This window comes from Echinops telfairi, unplaced genomic scaffold, assembly GCF_000313985.2.
Source record: "Echinops telfairi isolate 266 unplaced genomic scaffold, ASM31398v2 ScPeMD7_7420;HRSCAF=8458, whole genome shotgun sequence".
Lineage (NCBI taxonomy): Eukaryota > Metazoa > Chordata > Mammalia > Afrosoricida > Tenrecidae > Echinops > Echinops telfairi.
In genome coordinates this window covers 6,115,649-6,133,965 of record NW_022111320.1, presented here as the reverse complement: position 1 = coordinate 6,133,965, position 18,317 = coordinate 6,115,649, and the positions used below count along the sequence as shown (strand labels likewise).

Genomic DNA, 18,317 nt, shown 5'->3' with positions numbered 1-18,317 from the left:
TTAGCTCTGACCTCAAAGTTAGTTTTTACCATGGCACAAAAAGTATCTTTTTTTTTTTTTAAAAGCAACACCAGTCTAAAACCAGTGGGATCACTGTGGCGACTTATCTGTAGCCACTCACTGACTGCATGTATTAAGGTCTGTGCCAGGAATGGGACCTTTGCAGCGAAACCTTTGGACTTGCCCTTGTACAAGCTGTGAGGTTTTGAACTTGTGACAAGGGATAGGGATTTTTTTCTACTTATTGCAAGGAAATTCTCACTTAGGCTTCAGTGGACCACAAGCACTTAAAACCCATGATCCTTCAGCTGGTCGTCCTTAGCCAGTCCAATTTCTACAGGGAACTGGAATATGTGCTTGCGCTGCTCACCCTGGAGCCAAATCACTGCTCATATTCTGGATGCTCAATCACAGTACCATTACAGGCAAATTTCTTCTTACAGGGCATGCCAAGGCCAGAGATTACACCCCCTTAGAAAAATGGGGGCTTCAGCGTGACTGTAGTGGTTTGGATTTTATTATGGGCAATGATGTGCCATAGGCCATTTTAAGTAGTGTACTTACCAGATTAAAAAAATTTTTTCAAAACGGTTTTATTGGGAATTAATACTCCTTTTTGAGAAAGCATACGCTGAAAGTCACCATGGAGAAGAATGGTTTAGAGTAGTGCTTGAGACAGAATGGCTAATTAGAAGACCTGTTGCAATTTTAAAAAGTGACGTAGGCCTGCATAAGAAGGAGTAGCAGTGGAGATGAAAATAAGTAGACAACCTCAGAAGATAAACCATGTTATACGAGTAGAAAGAGTTCAGGATAATTACTTACGTTTCCATTTGAGTTCCACTGTCTGTGGACTAACTCTATTCACTAAGAGATATTAATGCTACATGCTTTTGAATCAAATACAAGTATTTGTACAAGTATTTTCTGCACAACTTTTTAAAGAATGCCAAGCAGACATAGCCTTTATGGAGTTTACTTTCTTACAAATGAGACAGATATTAAGCAATTAATTACACACTCAGTTACTTCATTACAGCAATAATAAATTTTACAAGGAAATGACAGTCTGCTTTCAGTAATGAGGACTAATCTACCTGGAGGGTCAAGATAAATGAATGAGATGAAAGATAGAATGAAACACTTCTTGAGACCCTTCCCTCTTCTGCTAACAAGTAACGGTGCCATTGGAAAGCAGAACATTTAAATCAGCTGGTGCTGGCTGCTTTTCTCACACAGTTGTTGATCTCTTGAAAAAAAATAGTCTTGACAGAAATTGTTCAAATTTATGTAAACATTGAAGAATGATGGTTGCATCATAACTTACCAAAATAAAATTTCGGGTTACTTATCAAATGATTAAGCCTAGAAAAATATTGTTTTATACTGTTTTTCAAGAAATATTTCGAGTTGTGGCAAGGAGTTCGATTGCATAGAAACTGCTAATAATAGATTTAGCTTTTGTTTTGAATGTGTTTCTTCCTTTACTGTGGAGATATGTAACTTAACTTCGTGAATATTTGAAGAAGCAGCAATTCTTATTTTCGTGTGTGCAGGTACACGTACAAGTCTCCACACTAGTATATTGTCTGCTTTCGAATTGGCCCCACTCATGGTGACCCTGTGAACAATGGAATGAAATACCAGTCTTAGAGATGGAAATTACATACTCATAGTCTGTTATTGTCAACAATTCACCACATTAGTAGAAATGTAGTAACTTTATCCCCAATTAAGTTCTTTTTATTTTATCCCCAATTAAGTTCATGATATTAAATGTTACCTCGGTGTTCATAGAGAACTACATAAGCAAATGTAATAATTTTTTATTTTAATGGTCAAATATAACTTTAAATCCTCAAGCGATTGGAGCTTATTATACTGATGCATGTATTACTCCTTTGCTGCTCTTTCTTCCTTTCTATCTGAAGAACTTCCTGTAGCAATTCAGGCAGAACAGGACTGCTGATGACAATTACTCTTAGTTTATCTTTATCTGAGAATGTCCTTACTTTACCATCAGTCATATATTTTTGCTGAATATACTCATAGAATGCTGAGTTCGCATTTTAGCAATTAGAACTATTCCACCATTTCCTGCAGGCTCCCTGGTTTCTGAGGGGACATCCATCGTTATTTGTTGTTCCTTACACATGCTGTATCATTTCTCTTGGAGTGCTTAAAAACATTGCTTTGTCTTCAGTTTTCAGAAATTTGATTGTGATGTATCTCAGCATGAGTTTCTTTTGGTCTTTTCAACTTCCAGAATCTGTAGGATTAAGTCTTTAATCAAATGTAAGAACTCTATGGCATTACTGAAGTCTATTTTTAACCCCACCATTTCTTTCTGAGACTGATCTTTTTGTTCGAACCCCGCAGGTGCTGGAAGCTTTATTCCTTTTTTCCCCCTTCGATTGATTTTTTTTCTATATGATTTTGATCGGATAATTTTGTTTTAAAGTTCACTGATTATTTTCTTTGTCATAATTTTGATTTTGTGGTTAGCAGTGCAACATGTAATCCACTATACCACTAGGGACCCTGAGGCCTGTAATTCTGATTTTGAACCCATCCTTTTGTATACTGTATTTTCAGTTCTTAAATTTTGATTCAGTTCTTCTTTATATATTCTATTTCTATTCTGAGAGTTTGTTTTCAGAGTGTAATCATTCTGACTCATAATGACACTGGTGTACAGAATAAAGCTGCTCTATATTGTTTTTAAGGTTATGATCTTTTGGAAGCAGATCACTAAATGTGCCTTCCAAATTTTTCTGATCACCACCCCCAGCCATTGAGTGGATCCATAACTCAATATTTTCTAGGCTGTACATCTTAACTGGACCAGATAGCTTCATCTTTCTTGTACAGAGCATGTGGTAGGTTTGAACAGCAGACCTGTGGTTAGCAGTTCAATTTTTATGAGAGACTTTAAAATCCTTATAAAGTAATTTATTTTAGTGCTTCTTAGAAATTTTGATTATTATGAGGCTATGATAAAGAGACTCTAGTTTCTTTGTTTCTATTTAAATCCATTTTAGTAGGTGCAGAATTTAATCTATAGGTGCAGAATTCATGTCCTGGCTTAATTTTGTGGATTGTAGTTTAAATATCAATTAGTTTTCCAAAGTTATTTTTTGAGGGAAATGGGGAGCTAATAACTATGAGTATAAGAATGAAGAAAGTGTTCTAAAAATGATGAGGGTTGTACAACTCTTCTTAGTATGATTAAGCTATTGAATTGTATGATTTGTGAATTAAAATGTAACAAAACAGTTTTAAAGAGAAAGCTTTTGCAGTGCTGGTCTAGTGTGTCCTGATTGTTTTCTATCCAGTAGCAAATTTAAAGTCTTAGTGGCATTCCACAGATTAGTTCAGTCCCCATAGTTTTGTTAGGTTGATTCTGATCAGTTTCATGTATGGGCTGCCTGGGAGTGTTCACAGTGTTTATGTGGGGCTGCTAACTGCCAAGTCAGCGCTTCAAAACCACCAGCCACTTCGAGGGAGAAAGCTGAAGCTGTCTACTCCTGTGAAAAGTTACAGACTCAGAAGCCCACAGGGACAGACTTACCTGCCCTGTCATACAGGGTCGCTATGAGTTGTCAACTCTGGATGGGAGTGAGTGACTGAGTAAATTTTCTCTGGCTCTCCATAACCCTCCCCCAGCTTTCTAACTGAGAGAGGACTGGTTGTCATTGGCCTGGTGCAGCGCCAGGATAATAAACAGGGTCCATTCGACAGCCTTCAGAGTGCACATTGAAAAGGGCCACTGCTTCATTACTGCAGCATTGGGACGGCTGCTAGAATTCCGTTTCACAGTCTCCAGTGCCAGGCAGGAGAGGGAAAGGACATGCCCCGTTCACTCCAGTGCAGCCCAGGAACGGCTGCTAAAGCTCCCTCTCACTGTGTGTTCTTAGAATAGGATGATTATATCAAAGGGTCCTGCCACTACCACCCTGGCCCTTTGACTAAAGAGAGAGCGGTTCACTCGGTGCTTATTTGGTCTGCACCCATTGGCATTCTGGATTATTGTCTGGTTTACTTCCAGACCAGGATCTACAGGTAAATAAACACAGGAGGAAGACACAAGCACAGGGTGCTCACCACTGGGTTGCTCCTCAAATCTCAAGGCCTCAGTTCTCCCTAGGCACTTTTTGCCTACCAGACATCCTAAGAAGCACGAAAGTATGGCCCATTCATAGAAAAAAAAAAAAAAAAAAAAGAAATGGACAGACATTGAAGCAGCCCCAACACTGGGCTTATTAGACATAAACGTTAAACCAACCATATCGAATGCACTCGGTGAAAGGAGACTGGGCAAAGAAGTAAAGGAGCAGAACAACGAAGTCAACCAGAAGAACAATGTCTGCACAAATAGAAAATATCGATGTAGAGTTAGAAATTTTGAAAAAAGGAGCCAAATAGAAATTTTGGAGCTGCCAAAAAAACGAGCCAATGAGTAAAGCAGTGAAAATGCCTCTCAAACGTAAGCTGTAGATGACCTGCAGACACACAGCACACAGGAGTGCTGTCTGCCACCCAGCCTACTGCTGTGGGCCCTGGGGCTCCTCGGGTACATCGGTACAGCATTTTCAAGAATACTTTCCTAGATCTGTCAAGAGCTTTGAAGTTTTGAGCATCTGTCGTCAGGAAAGAATAAAATTCATTGTGTATTCATTTGTTTATTTTAATATTCATTAATTCTTTCACAAATTCTGAAAGCCTATTAAATGCCAGGCACTACCTTAAGTATTAAAGTAACAATAGTGACCAAAATAAGTTGCCTTCTTTTAAGCATTGTTGTCTCAACAGATGAAAAACTACAAGTGAACCATATGAACTTTATTAGTAGGTAGTAAGTGCTGTGAAAGATAAGGGGGGTAGCATTGGTTTAGTGGGGTAGTCAGGAAATATCAAACACTCAATTACATTACTGAGTGGTCAGTAAAATAAATTATGGAGTAAATAAATTCCTTGCGGGATAAAATTAAAAACCCCGGGACTATACTTTTCTCTAGATTTTATAGTAAATTTTATGTTTAACCTTATATTTTTGAGAACCTCATGATTCAAATATATAAGGCACACACATTCAAGTTATTATGAAAGCCAAAAACAAACCAGTTGCCACCAAGTCGGTTGCTATAAATAAATGTGCAGACTATATTAATGAATTACAGTACATGAAACAAAATAAGATTCACGGGAAAAGATCAGAATATTAAAATACCTTTGGCTGTATTTTTTTTAGCTCACACAATTGCTTTCGTTTATCAGCAGGTGGTGCTATTGCTCGCAGAAATAACTGTGATTGTTTCACTGGCCTTGGGCATTGATTCCATTAGTTGTTATTATGCACTAAAACCTGTAAAAGGTGTAGCCTGTGTAAGGTGAAAACCTATTAGAGAAGGAAAAACACAAATCTTTTTGACTAAAAGGAGTGATGGAAAATTGGTGAGACTACACCCTGTCAAAGGCAGGAGACTTGTAAGACCCAGAAAAACAAGGCAACCCTGGTGAGTTTTGGTGCTCGGAGGTTTCATTGTAGAAACACAGTCCTCCAGTCAGTCCCTAATGAATGAACGACTCATTCTCAATCAGTTATTGAAATGATTCAGCATCTTCTGTGACTACATTTAACCGCTAGATGCAACTTGTCAGTCAGTGACACATACAATTTTAAGACAGCAATCATTTGTTGGTACATGAAAGAGCCTATAAAACCCAGTACATGAGAGAGAATATTGATCTTAAAAATTAGTTAGCATGCCTTAAAGAAAGTTTGAAAACTTTGTGTTTCTCTTCCACTTGAACCTTTTTTATGGACACACCTTGAATTCACTGGACTTGGCTAAAGAGAGAGACTTTTGAGAATTCTTTTAGCCTAGTTAGTATATATTTATAAGGCGCCAGGTGGCACAATGGTTAACACTTGCCTGTTACCTGAAAGCAAGTCAGCAGGAGAAAATGCCCCACTCTGCTCCTATAAAGATCACAGCTTAAGAAAACCTCTACGACAGTGCTCCTCCGTCCTGGGTCAGAATCAACTAGACAGCGCACAACAACAAATGGTGAAAAGGATTAGCTTGGCATTAGGGAGGTTTTATTAATTTTTTTTTTTTTTTGGCAAATAACTTTTTTTTAATTGGGAAAGGTATAAACCATCTAAGAAAATCCAAAAGAAACAAGAGGCATATGGTCTTTTTCCCCTAAAAGATGTAACATCCATCCTTTAATACACCAAACGCTTCAAGGAAACATTGTCAGCTGTTGTTCTCTGCACTGCACTGTCTAGTATGATGGCTTGTTTTGTTGTACGTTGCGACTTTTTAAGTGCAGGAGTAGAAGTGGCCTGCCTGTAACGCTCTGGAGTCTAGGCTCCAGCAGGGGGGCCACAAAGTTGAAGAAGACCTCTGTGCCTTGAGATTCCTCTCTCCACAGTAAGTAAACCATTTGTGGAGCTGACTGACTCAGGGCAGCCCCCCCTGTGTGTAGACTAGAGGGTTTTCAACGATTTTGGGGGGAAATAGATCACTGCCTTTTTCTGTCTAGGTGCTTCAGGGTGGATATAGTCCTCCAACGTTTCAGTTCACAGTCAAGCCCATTAACGACTTGCACCACCTGGGGATTCCTTCCGAACCTGATTGCTTCTCTTACTTCAGCTCCACAATTCTATGACTCCTTTTCTACGGTCATCAATACCCTACTTCCTCCTTTTATTAGTCATGTCAGTGTGTTGTTGTTTTTAACATGATTTTGCTCTACTTAAAGAGAGGAGTCCAAGTGGCATAGTGGTTCTGCAATTAGGCTGCGACCTAAAAGGTCAGCAGTTTGAAACCACCAACCTGCTCCATGGGAGAAAGATGGGGTTTTCTATCCGGTAAAGAGGTAAAGAGATACAGTCTCAGATACTCTCAGGGGCAATTCTACCCTGTCTTAAGAAGGGTCACTATGAGTCAGCATCGACTTGATGGTAGTGTTTGGTTTTAGTTCTACATACCAGAAGCCCTGGTAGCACCACATTGGGCTGCTAACTGCAAGGTCAGCAGTTTGAAACCACCAGTCACTCCATGGGAGAAAGATGAGGCTGTCTACTCCCAGAAACAGTTCCAGTTTCTCACAACCACAGGGACAGTTTTACTGTGCCCTATAGGATTGCTATTCATCAGAATTGACTCGATGGCAGTGGGTTTCATGCATAAAGAAATAACACTATATATAACATGCCTGAATTGGGGGTGCAGGGGTGGGTTGGGGGCAGGGAATCAAGTAGTGCTAGAGAAGTATGACTGATCCTGTAACTCAAATTTACTCTCCATTTTACTATAGTTGCAAGTAACAGAAGCCACTAAGCAAAAAGAGGAATTGGCTATAAGGATATATTCCAGAAGTAGCTGGTCCCCAGGAACTGGAATATTAGAAGAACACAGAAAGCATTGTTTTTGTGTCTTTTGCTTCTGTTGTCTAAATATATGTGACTTTTTCTTTTCTTGAAGACTAACTAAAAAAAAAATTTTTTTCCCACAATGCTGTGTTAACAGCTCAAGTGTATATCTCCTTCCCTAAGAGAGCCGACTGAGGCAGGTCTCCATGCCAGTTTAAGATGCCTCTGGAAGGGTATCTAGCCCAGCTTAGGTGAGGTAAGCATGCCTGGTCTAATTAAATGTGATCAAAGAGGTAGGGGGTAAACAGGGCTGCCTGCACCCTAACACAGTATTGCCCAGGTGCCTTGCTGCTGAGGGCAAAAGCTTAGAAAATGGTTCAGGAGGGAGGCAATTCACCCTGCAGGCTGCCATTTGTGTCTCAAAGCCATGTCAACAGAATCTGTGAAAAGTTTTCAGTTTATCTTTGGAGAGGTTTTCTTTTTATATGAGTAAGTTTCTGACTTTATAATAAAAGACAATGAGAAAATTAAAATTGTTTTTATAGATTTGCTATAAAATTAATTTTGTTAAAAACCAGGAAGTACATAAACCATAAAGTAAAATAACTGCTTCCTTTACAAGATGAGACCTTGTTGCCCAGAACAGAGAAAAACTGAAGTTGTCAAGGATTTCATTTTACTTTGACTGACAATCAACTACCAGGGAAGCCAAAGTTAAGAAATCATATCAAATCAAAGAAGAAGATAAAAAAGGACATACTGCATTCGGCACATTTGCTGCAAAGACCTATTTGAGGCGTTACAGAGCGAAATGTCACTTTGAGGGCTATGGTGCGCCTGACCAAGGTTATAGTATCTTCAAACACCTCATCGGCATGTGAAAACGGAGTCACGAATAGAAAGCATGAAGAATTGATGCATTTGAATTAGGTGTTGGTGAAGCATGTGGACAGTGGACTGTGGACTGCCAAAAGAACACACATTGGTCTGCTCCGCAGGAGGGAGGTTGGCCTCACTCCGTCTCCTGTGCTTCAGACATGTTAGCAGGAGAGACCAGTTCCTGGCCAAGGACGTCATGCATGGTAACGTGAAGGGTTAGCCAAAAAGAGGAAGATCCTCAAAGAGATGGCACAATGGCAGCCACACGGAGCTCAGCCATGACAATTGTGAGGGTGGGGCAGGAGCACGAAGTGTCTTGTTCTGTTTATTGTACATAGATAGGGTCACTAGGAGTCGGAGCTGACATGATGACACCTAACGACAAGAAGCCTTTTAAAAGCCAAAGCCAAAAACGAATTTTAAGAGTATTACTTCACAAGGCGATGTTCAGATTTGAATATTTAGAAAAATAATGAGTAAACTTTTCATGTCCTTGCTATGTTTCTTCTAATATATCAGCTATATGATGGGAGAGTGTTGACTCCTCAGTGATGCTCACATTCCTATGTCTGGGATTCTAGGGATATGTTTCCCTATATGGCAAGAGATTTACAGATGTACTTAAGGGTGTGGAGCTTGAGATCGTATTTTCTGAATTATTCAGGCCAGTCTATTCTAATATGAATTCTGAAAGACGGAGAGTCTTTCTCGGCTAGGTGAGAGTGATGAGATGGATAAAGAGGAAGAGAGCTTTAGAACGTGAGAGTACGCTCACTTACTATTCCTAGCTTCACAGATGGAGGTCCATAAGCCAAGGATGCAAGTGGTCTCTGGAAGTTGAGAATGGCCTTCAGCAAGAAAAGGAAATAGGGTCCTCAGTCGGACAACTGCAAGAGTAGAATTTTCCTAACAAGCTGAACAAGCAAGGAAACGGATCATACCCCAGGGCCTCCAAAAGAATGTAGCCTTGTTGATATCTTGATTTTAGCTCAAGGACACCTATGTCAGATGTAAGACCTTTCATAAGATATGATCTTATTAATAACATATGGTCTAATAAATTTGTGTTGTTTGAAGCTGATAAGTTTATAGTAGCTTGTTAGTGTGTGAGAGAAAGACGGACTTTCTACGCTTTGAAAGAGTTACAGTCTCAGAACCCCACAGCGTCAGTTCTCCTTGTCCTTGAGTCTTTCCTGGTGTTATAATGTAGAGTCTGATTTGGTGTATCTGGGGTTCAGTATGGATTGCGCTCAAATCTTCACAAATGAACCAATAGACAACATCATGATAGTGGAGAAAAGATGAAAGTTGTCAAGGATTTCATTCTACTTGGAACTACAATTAATGATCTTGGAAGAAGCAGCCAAGAAATCAAGTGATGTATTATTGCACTGGACAAATCTGCTGCACACGATCTCTTTATTCAAGAGCAAGGATGCCATTTTGAGGAATAAGGTGTACCTGACCCTCAGCCATAGTATTTTCAATCACCTTATATATATATGAAAGTTGACCAAATAGGGAAGACTGAGGAAAAACGGATGCATTTGAATTAGGTGTTGGCAGGGAATATTGAAAGTGTCACGGGCCATCAGAAAAGCAAATATTTCTTGGAAGAAGTCCAGTCAGAGTACTCCTTGGAGGTGAGGATGGTGAGATATTGACTCATGCAATTTGGACATGGGGTCAGCAGAGACCAGTTCTGGAAAAGGGCCTCATTCTTGGTAAACTAGAGAGTCAGTGAAAGAAGCAGGTCCTCAAGGAGATGCACTGACACAGTGGCTACAACGATGGGATCAGACATAACAGCAATTGTGAGGGTGGTGCAGGACTGGGCAGTGTCATGTTCTGTTGCACATATGAGTCAGAATTGACTGAGTGGCACCCAACAACGATATCTGGAGTGGATATGTAAATTCTCAGCATGGCGTAGGTTTGGAATTAACTTGTTCTGAAGCCTTGAAGAAAAGACTCCAAGCCTTTTCAAAAATTGAAAAGCCTCATGGCAGCAAGTGAAAGTGATTGTCATGAAGAATTTGTGGCAAATAGTTGATTCAAAGAACCCTGGTGGTGTCATGTTTTAGGCAACTAGCTGCTAACCATAAGGTATGTGGTTCAAATCCACTAGTGGCTCTGAGGGAGAAAAATGAGGGTGCCTTCTCTCAGCAAAATTTACAGTCTTGGAAACCCTTATGGTGACTCTTTCAGAGTCACTATGAGTCAAAATCAACTTGATGGCAATAACTTCTGTCCCCCTCCCCCTTATTTCAAACTGAGGGCAAGTTTATGTAACATTAAAGGGCAAGTATAACTTGTCTGTTGTCAGACATTTAACTTGGGGCCTGCCTGTGCTACCCATGGTGATAGCCCTTTATCAGGGAATGTTAGCTAACCATAAAGCACCATCAAGTATGTCAGTGATATTTACCCAGAGCCAAAACCAAACTGACTAACCTCATAATTTTTCAAGAGCGCCCTGCCTTTAGACAAAGAATAGATTGCTAAGTTCCCCCAAAGCATAACAGCAATCGATTGGAACATTGTTGCGCATTGGCATGATGCTTTTTCATAGGTAACTCAAAATAACATTGGGTTTTAGTTGGACATACTGTATATACTCAAGTATAAGCCAACCCGAATATCAGCCGAGGCACCTGATTTTACCACAAAAACTGCATTAAAAATGTGCTGAACAATTGATGTGTGTATGGATTGTGATAAGAGATGTATGAGCCCCTAATAAAATGATTTAAAAAAATGTGCTGAAAAGCTCAGCTTATACACGAGTATATACAGTAATATTATGAATACTGATCTTTTCTATAAACTTCTTTTATAAACACCACTTTTTCTTACTCTTCTCTTCAGTTTTTTCTTCTTCATGTTGCGTTGGTGTGGTGGTTATGATTTGGCCGCTAACTGCAAGGTCAGCAGTTTGAAACCACCAGCCATTCCCCGGGGAAAAAATGAGACTTTCTAAGATTCCAGTAAAGGCACAGTCTTGGAAACCTACAAGGGCAGTTCTACTCTGTCCTAAAGGGTCGCTATGAATCAGAATCGGCTCCATAGCAGTGAGTTTGATTGGTGTCTATTTGCATTTTACTCAACCAAAAGTAATTTTTAAAGTTTTAAAAAATACATAGTTTATTTTAGAAAACTATGTTAGCTACAATCTATTGTCAAGGGAAGTATATAGGAAATAGCATCTGTATTGCATTAACAATGCTTCGAAGCTATGCATAAGGTTGTGAGTGGCTTCTTTCGCTGAGGTGAGGAGCTAAGCCCTTCTCTGTTGGCTGCTCTCAGTCTGAAAGCTCTGCTGAAACCTGTGCACTTTATGTGACCCTGCTGGGCATTTAGAGTAGCAGTGACATAGCCTCCAGCATCACAGTAACACACTAGCCACCTCAGTATGACAAACTGATAGACAAGTTTTGTATTGCAGAGGTAATAATAATATTAAATTGTTAGCTATGCAGTTTGTTTAAGGGCCCTCATGAGACTGAGTGGCTCATTGACAGCTAAAGACAACAACAATGGGAGAAAGAAAGATAAGAAGGTTATTCTTTGGCATCTCTTAAGTAGTATACCACCTAGCAAAGAGGACTTGAATCGCTTACTGAGAAGATCAAAGACCACAGCCTTTATTATGAAGTGATTACTTAATGTAAAGAAAACAAAGATCCTCACTAGACTGATAAATAATATGATAATTGATAAAAGATTCAAGTTGTCAGGATTTCATTTTACATGGACATACCTACTCCTCTGTTGGCTCGGCATCCTGTGGTTAATTGTGTGTGGTTGTGATGCTTGAGGCTGTGCCACCAAGGTTTCAAATACCAGGAGGATCACGCATGATGGACATATTTCAGTGGAGCGTCCAGATTAAGACAAGGTATAAAAAGGGACCTGGTGATCTGCTTCTAAAAAGCAAAAATCAGGGAAGATAAGCATCAGGTTTGTGTCCTTTCACAGTACGTATTCATTTTGTATGCTGAGCAGATAACCAGAGAAGCTGGACTACATGAAGAAGAAATGGGGCAGCAAGATCAGAAGAAGATGCCCCTGAAGTGGGTATCAGGATCAGAAGATTCCCTGAGAACCTATGATATGCAGATGCCACAGCTTGCTTGCTGAAAGTGAAGAGGACTTGAAGCACTTACTGATGAAGCTGAAAGAAGACAATTGTCAGAATGGATTACACGTCAGCATGAGCAAGACACCAACCCTTACATCTGGATCAATAAGCAACTTATGATACACAGAAAATACTGAATTTCTCAATGACTGTATTTGACTTGGATCCACAATGAGTGCTCGTGGAAGCAGAGTGGAGGGGGAAGGCAGGAAGACAAAGGCGCAGGCTAGAGGATAGGCAGGTGGTGTCTCGGGGAAGGGGAAACAATATCCATTGAGAGAGAAATGGAGGGAATTATCGAAATAGGACAAGACAATGGAAAATCTGATGAGTTGCTGAGTGTAAAACTGATGATCAGCTGTGTAAACATTCACCTAATTTATAATAAAAAGTTAAAAAAAAGAAATCAAGTGATTTGTTGCATTGAGGATATCTGCTGCGAAAAGCAAAAGTATCCCTTTGAGGACTAAGGTGTATCTGACCCAAGATGTGGTATTTTCACGCACCTCAGATGTATTCATAAGCTCGAAAATAAATAATGATGACAAATGAATAATAGACGTCTTTGAATTATGGTATGGTGAAGAGTATTAAATAAGAGGGCACTTCAGAAAGTTGAAATATAGTTGAAAGATAATGGAAAATTTCCACCAACTTTTGAAGTAACCTTTTATATCATGGCATGCTAAACGAACAAACAAATCGTTCTTGGAAGAAGCATAGCTAGATTGCTTGCTAGCTAGTTGGTGAGACTCATGCATTTTGGAAATGTTATCAGGAGGGTCTAGTCCTTGGAGAACGACTCAAAAAACTCTCACTGCCACTGAGTCAATGCTGACTCAAAGTGACCCCTGTGGGTTTCCGAGACTGTAACTGTTTACAGAAGTAGAAAGCCCAGTTTTTCTCCCACGGAGCTGCTAGTGGTTTTGAATTGCTGACCAAGCAAATCGCAGCCAAACACATAACCACTACAGAAAACAACAATGGAAAACAAACAAAACAAAACAAAAAGTCATTGCCATTGAGTCTATGCAGACTCATAGTGACCTTATGGGACTGGGCAGAACTGCCCTGTGGGTTTCTGAGATTATAGCTCTTTTGTTTGTTTGTTTTTTTCCTTAGGAAGGTTGAGAACCACTGTGCTAGTGAATCAGTTTCTTCAAAATTGAAGTCATTTTCAAATCTTTGGTCATTAGTGTTCAGTGCATAAAATATATTCTTGATATGGTTTCTAAGTCCAGGTCCTGGCAAAGAACAGGAAAGGCATCGTGGACCGCCGACAGAACAAGCTAATCTGTCTTGGAAGAAGTATAGTCCGAAAGCTCCTTAGAAACAAGAATAGTGAGACTTCCTTTAATGCATTTTGGACATGTTCACAGGAGAGGACAGTCCCTGGAGACAGCATGCTGGGTAAAGGAGAGGGCAGCAAACAAGAGGATGCAGTCCTTGGTATGTTCAGTATTCTTTGCCCACATCATGATTCAAAGGCAGACCCTCAACAAGACGACTCAACACAGTGGCTACACGGTGGCCTGTCTTTTTATTTTAATCGTTTTATTAGGGGCTCTTATAACTCTTATCACAATCCATACAGACATCAATTGTGTAAAGCACATTTGTGCATTCATTGCCCTCATCATTCTCAAAACATTTGCTCTAAATTATCAAGGGCTCATGAGGGAGGGGAGAGCGGAGAGGGGGGGAAAGAATGAGGACCTGATGCCAGGGGCTTAAGAGATTATAGCTCTTTACAGGAGCAGAAAGCCCGGTCTTTCATGGAAAAAGAAGATCTTCAAAGAGGTGGATTGACACACTGGCTGCAACAATAGATTCGAACGTGGCATTGAGCTTGGGGCAGGACCAGGCTGTGTTTTGTTCTGTTACATGTAATGTTGCTATGGGTCAGAACTAACTTGGCACCAAAAAACAACAGCAATGAATTAGGGAATTTAGGTAATGATCCTTGTTTGGCTACAGCACATTAAATGATTCCCAATGGAATACATAACACTATCTATGAAATACTCTTGCTCCCCCCCTGCAAATAATACCTGGATCTGATTGAAACTGTAGGTCTAGCCACCAATTTATAGGAAATAAAGGGCACATAGGAATGTGTGAACAGACCCTGTGAGAGTCCAAATCCCAAAATCCAGTCGGTGGGAAAATGCATAGAACAAATGACCCAGTTTCTTCAGCAAGAAAAATATTCCCAGAGGAAGAAAAAGATGCAGAAGGAGAAATTATAGGTAAACAACCATCTAAATAACCTACTAACCAGGCACATTGGTTGTATTTTATTTGGTTCTTGATTTAAACAAAGCAAGCTGAAAATTTTTTTTAATAATTAAAAATTAGTATGCTTGTTTTCAGTACTGAGGTTGTTTTAAAAGTAATGAGCTTTTGTTTAAAGAGTCTGTGTTTCTACTGTAATTTGAGAGGGCTTCAAAAGATTTATGGAAAATGGAATTAAGAGAAGAGAATTTTTACACAAACTTTTTAGACTTTGTTATATACCGCATATACTCAAGTATAAGCTGACCTGAATATCAGCCGAGGCATCTAATTTTACCACAAAAACGGCATTAAGGAATGTGCTGAAACACTCGGCTTATACACGAGTATGTATGGCTCAAATATTTTATAATGAAATTATAGTGGTTTTTGAGATTAGGTATAAAATAGACTGGTTGAGAGAGAATTGAATTTTGGAGGCATAGATGAAATATGATTAGCCATGATTTTATAAATTTTGAAAGCTGGACAATGGGTAGGTGAAGGCTCACTAAACTAGTAGTTCATAAAGTGTGGTCAACCAATCAGTAGCTTCAGAACCACTTAGACCATTTTTAAAAGGGAAAATTCTTGGGTCACACTTAAGATCTACTGAATCAGATACTCGGGTTGGTGTCAAGCAATAATTTAAGGAATCCTCTGGGTTATTCTAATATACACTGAGATTTTACAAAATTTGCTGTATATTATTTTTCCTATTTTAGTTTATGTTTGAAATCTTAATCATACTTATACAAATTAAAAAGGAAAAACTATGTTGATGAATGTATAAAGCCAACATTTATAAATAACTATGAGCAGCTGGTTTAGGAAGTAAGTCCAGGATTGTTAAATTTTTAAGAGATAGATGAATTGGCAAGGTACTAACACTGAGCCAACCGTGAATGATAGTCTTAAAAGTATAACAAAGTTTACTTTAAAAAAGAATTTTTTTTAAGTCACTTGACTCCATAGCAGTGAATTTGGTTTTGGTTGGAACTAGCTCTAACTGAGGAGCCCTGTTGGTGTAGTGGTCACGGGTTGTGCTGCGATCTTCACAGTCAGCAGTTCTAAACCACCAGCTACTCTGCGGGAGAAAGGCTGGGCTTTCTTCTCCCGTAAACAATTACAGTCTAGGAAATCCATAGAAGTGTCGATTTGAGTCTGCATTGAGTTGAGAGTGAGTTCTAACTAGCTATTTCATGCTGCTGGTCTGAGGACCACACCACATTGAGTGACATAAAGTAAGGGGTAGTTTCATTAAAGAAGAGCACGAATGTTAAGGGGCGATGGGTAGCACCACAACATTACAGCGAAGGAGGTTGTCTTCTGTTCTACAGAGTAGAAATGCAAATGTGAATTGAGTGTACCATGGTATATTGGGGAATAGAAGTGATTTTAAGGGTTAAAATTCTTTTAAAAAGAACAAAGGTTAAATCTTTTTGTGTTGCAAATAAAATCGTTTAACTTTACTGATTTAACAAAATGTAACCTTGCCCTAAATTAAAAAATAAAAGCTATTGAAACTATTGAGACCTGTTCTCACAACTAACATATGATAAAATACAAAATACTTAGTTAAAAAAAAACCCCAAAAAACCAATCTGCTTTCTGTGGACATGGTTGTGTTAGTATATTTTTAGATTGCTACAATAATTTAAAACAACAGAAATCATACCTTGATTTTAAAAAAAATTGTAAGAGTTTAATATGACTTGCCTATTATGGTACTTTTCTATTCTTCAAAATTTGGTTTTAAGGACAAGTTCCATGTTGTAGAGTTTGTTTTGTTAGTACATGAGAACTGTGAAAGAAATAAGATATAAGCTGTAATAATCTTAGCTCAATATTTCTTTCTATTTTCTCCTCCCATTGTTGTTGGGAGCTGGCCAAAAGTTTGGAAGAATAGGAAGATAATGTATATGACTTTTGTCAAATAAGTAATCCTTGTAGGAAATACGGGTGCTACTCCTGAAAAACAAAAAGAAGTGCATATAAGGTCACTTTTTATAACTGGTTTTTCTTACTGTCATATTCATGCGCTTATTGCTATCTTTAGATAACTTTCCCAAAGAGATAAGTAGGTTTTAGGACAGGTTAAGAATCCCTGGGTAATGCAAACAGTTAACATGCTATTAACTGGAAGGTGAGAGGTTCGAGTCTTATCCAGGGTCATCTGGGCAGAAAGAGCTGGTGATTTACTTCTGGAAAATCAGCCACTGAAAATCCTGGAGGGTCCTCCTGTGAGAGTCAGTCAGCTCTGCTGCTGCTAGAAACAGGAGAGATTGTACCTACTGCATTCTGAAAGGAAAATAAAAAATAGACTATAGGTCAGTTGGCCTATGATGTTATGACGTTAGATATGAAGTTCCCTTGATATCTTGACACATTGGTCAAGCGCACTATTACTAACCTAAGGTTGGTGGTTCCAATTCACGAGTGGCATCATGGAGGAAAGGCCTGGTGATCTGCTCACATCAAGATAACCCTCAAGAAGACCTTGAGGAGCGTTCCACTCTAACACACCGGGCTGCCCCGAGTCGAAATCAACTGCTGTGGGTTTGTTTGTTTATCAGGGATGCTATAGTTATTTTGGGCTTTTACTTTCAGTTTTTAGTGGCGTTCTTGGACTAAGGTATTCATAAAGTTTTAGGTGTAGGTACTATAGAGATCCTTAAGGAATTAATAGTGAGAGTCTTTAGTGCTTTTCTATTGACTATTTGTGTTTGTCTGTTAAGTATTATGACTGAAATATAATAATGTGAATTTAATTAATGCTTCTTTTGTTCAGTTCTTGAGAGATTGTATATATTGTTTCATTATGCTCAACTGTATACTTTAAAAATTATATGTGTGTTCTGTTTTAGTACTGTGTAATTTTATTTTAAATATTTTTATAATTCCAGAATAAAGATACATTCTTAACATAATTATCTTAATATAGGAACATTTTACCACTTTAAAACTTGCTTCATTTAAAAAATGATTACTATTAAATAGATTTTTCTCTTCCTCTTTCTTCTCCAGTGGTCATATGCTTTAGAAAAGCCCAACACAGGCAGCATATTTAATATTGCCTGGTCAATTGATGGTACTCAGATCGCTGGAGGCTGCGGAAATGGGCATGTTGTTTTTGCACATGTAGTGGAGCAACGTTGGGAGTGGAAAAATTTTCAAGTTACACTAACTAAAAGAAGAACCATGCAGGTATGATTATTATTATAACTGCCTCTTTTCAGATAAGGCCACTATACAGATTATAGAATTATTCTCATTATTAAATGGAAATATTTTTGGAAAATTGTATTTAAATCAAGTTCACACGGATTCATTCACCTTAGGAATATTTCAACGATGCCAGGAGTAACTTTCTTTCTTTTCTTTTAACATTTTAAAAGATAGTTTATTTGCATGTATTTCACATATCATACACTTTAATCATTCAATCATATTAAGAAGAGTTGTGCAATCATCAATTTCAAACATTTTCATTTTCCCCCAAACTTCTCAACCATGCCCTTAGGTAATTATTAATCCAGTTACTGTCTCTGTGTTAGTCTGGGTAACAAATTCATAGACATCATATGTGTTTAGGAAAGAGCTTTATATAAAGAGTAATCCTTCCTCTAGTTCCTAAAG

The 18,317-nt window shown here is 38.7% G+C and overlaps 1 protein-coding gene across 1 annotated transcript in view; it reads left to right on the top strand.

Annotated features, from left to right (window-relative positions):
- IFT80 (intraflagellar transport 80) overlaps positions 1-18,317 on the top strand; it is a 183,342-nt gene that overhangs the window by 92,456 nt on the left and 72,569 nt on the right. Inside the window, exon 9 of the mRNA XM_004704111.2 lies at positions 17,706-17,885. Coding sequence (XP_004704168.1) covers positions 17,706-17,885 — 180 coding nt within the window. The remainder of the gene's footprint in view (positions 1-17,705; positions 17,886-18,317) is intronic.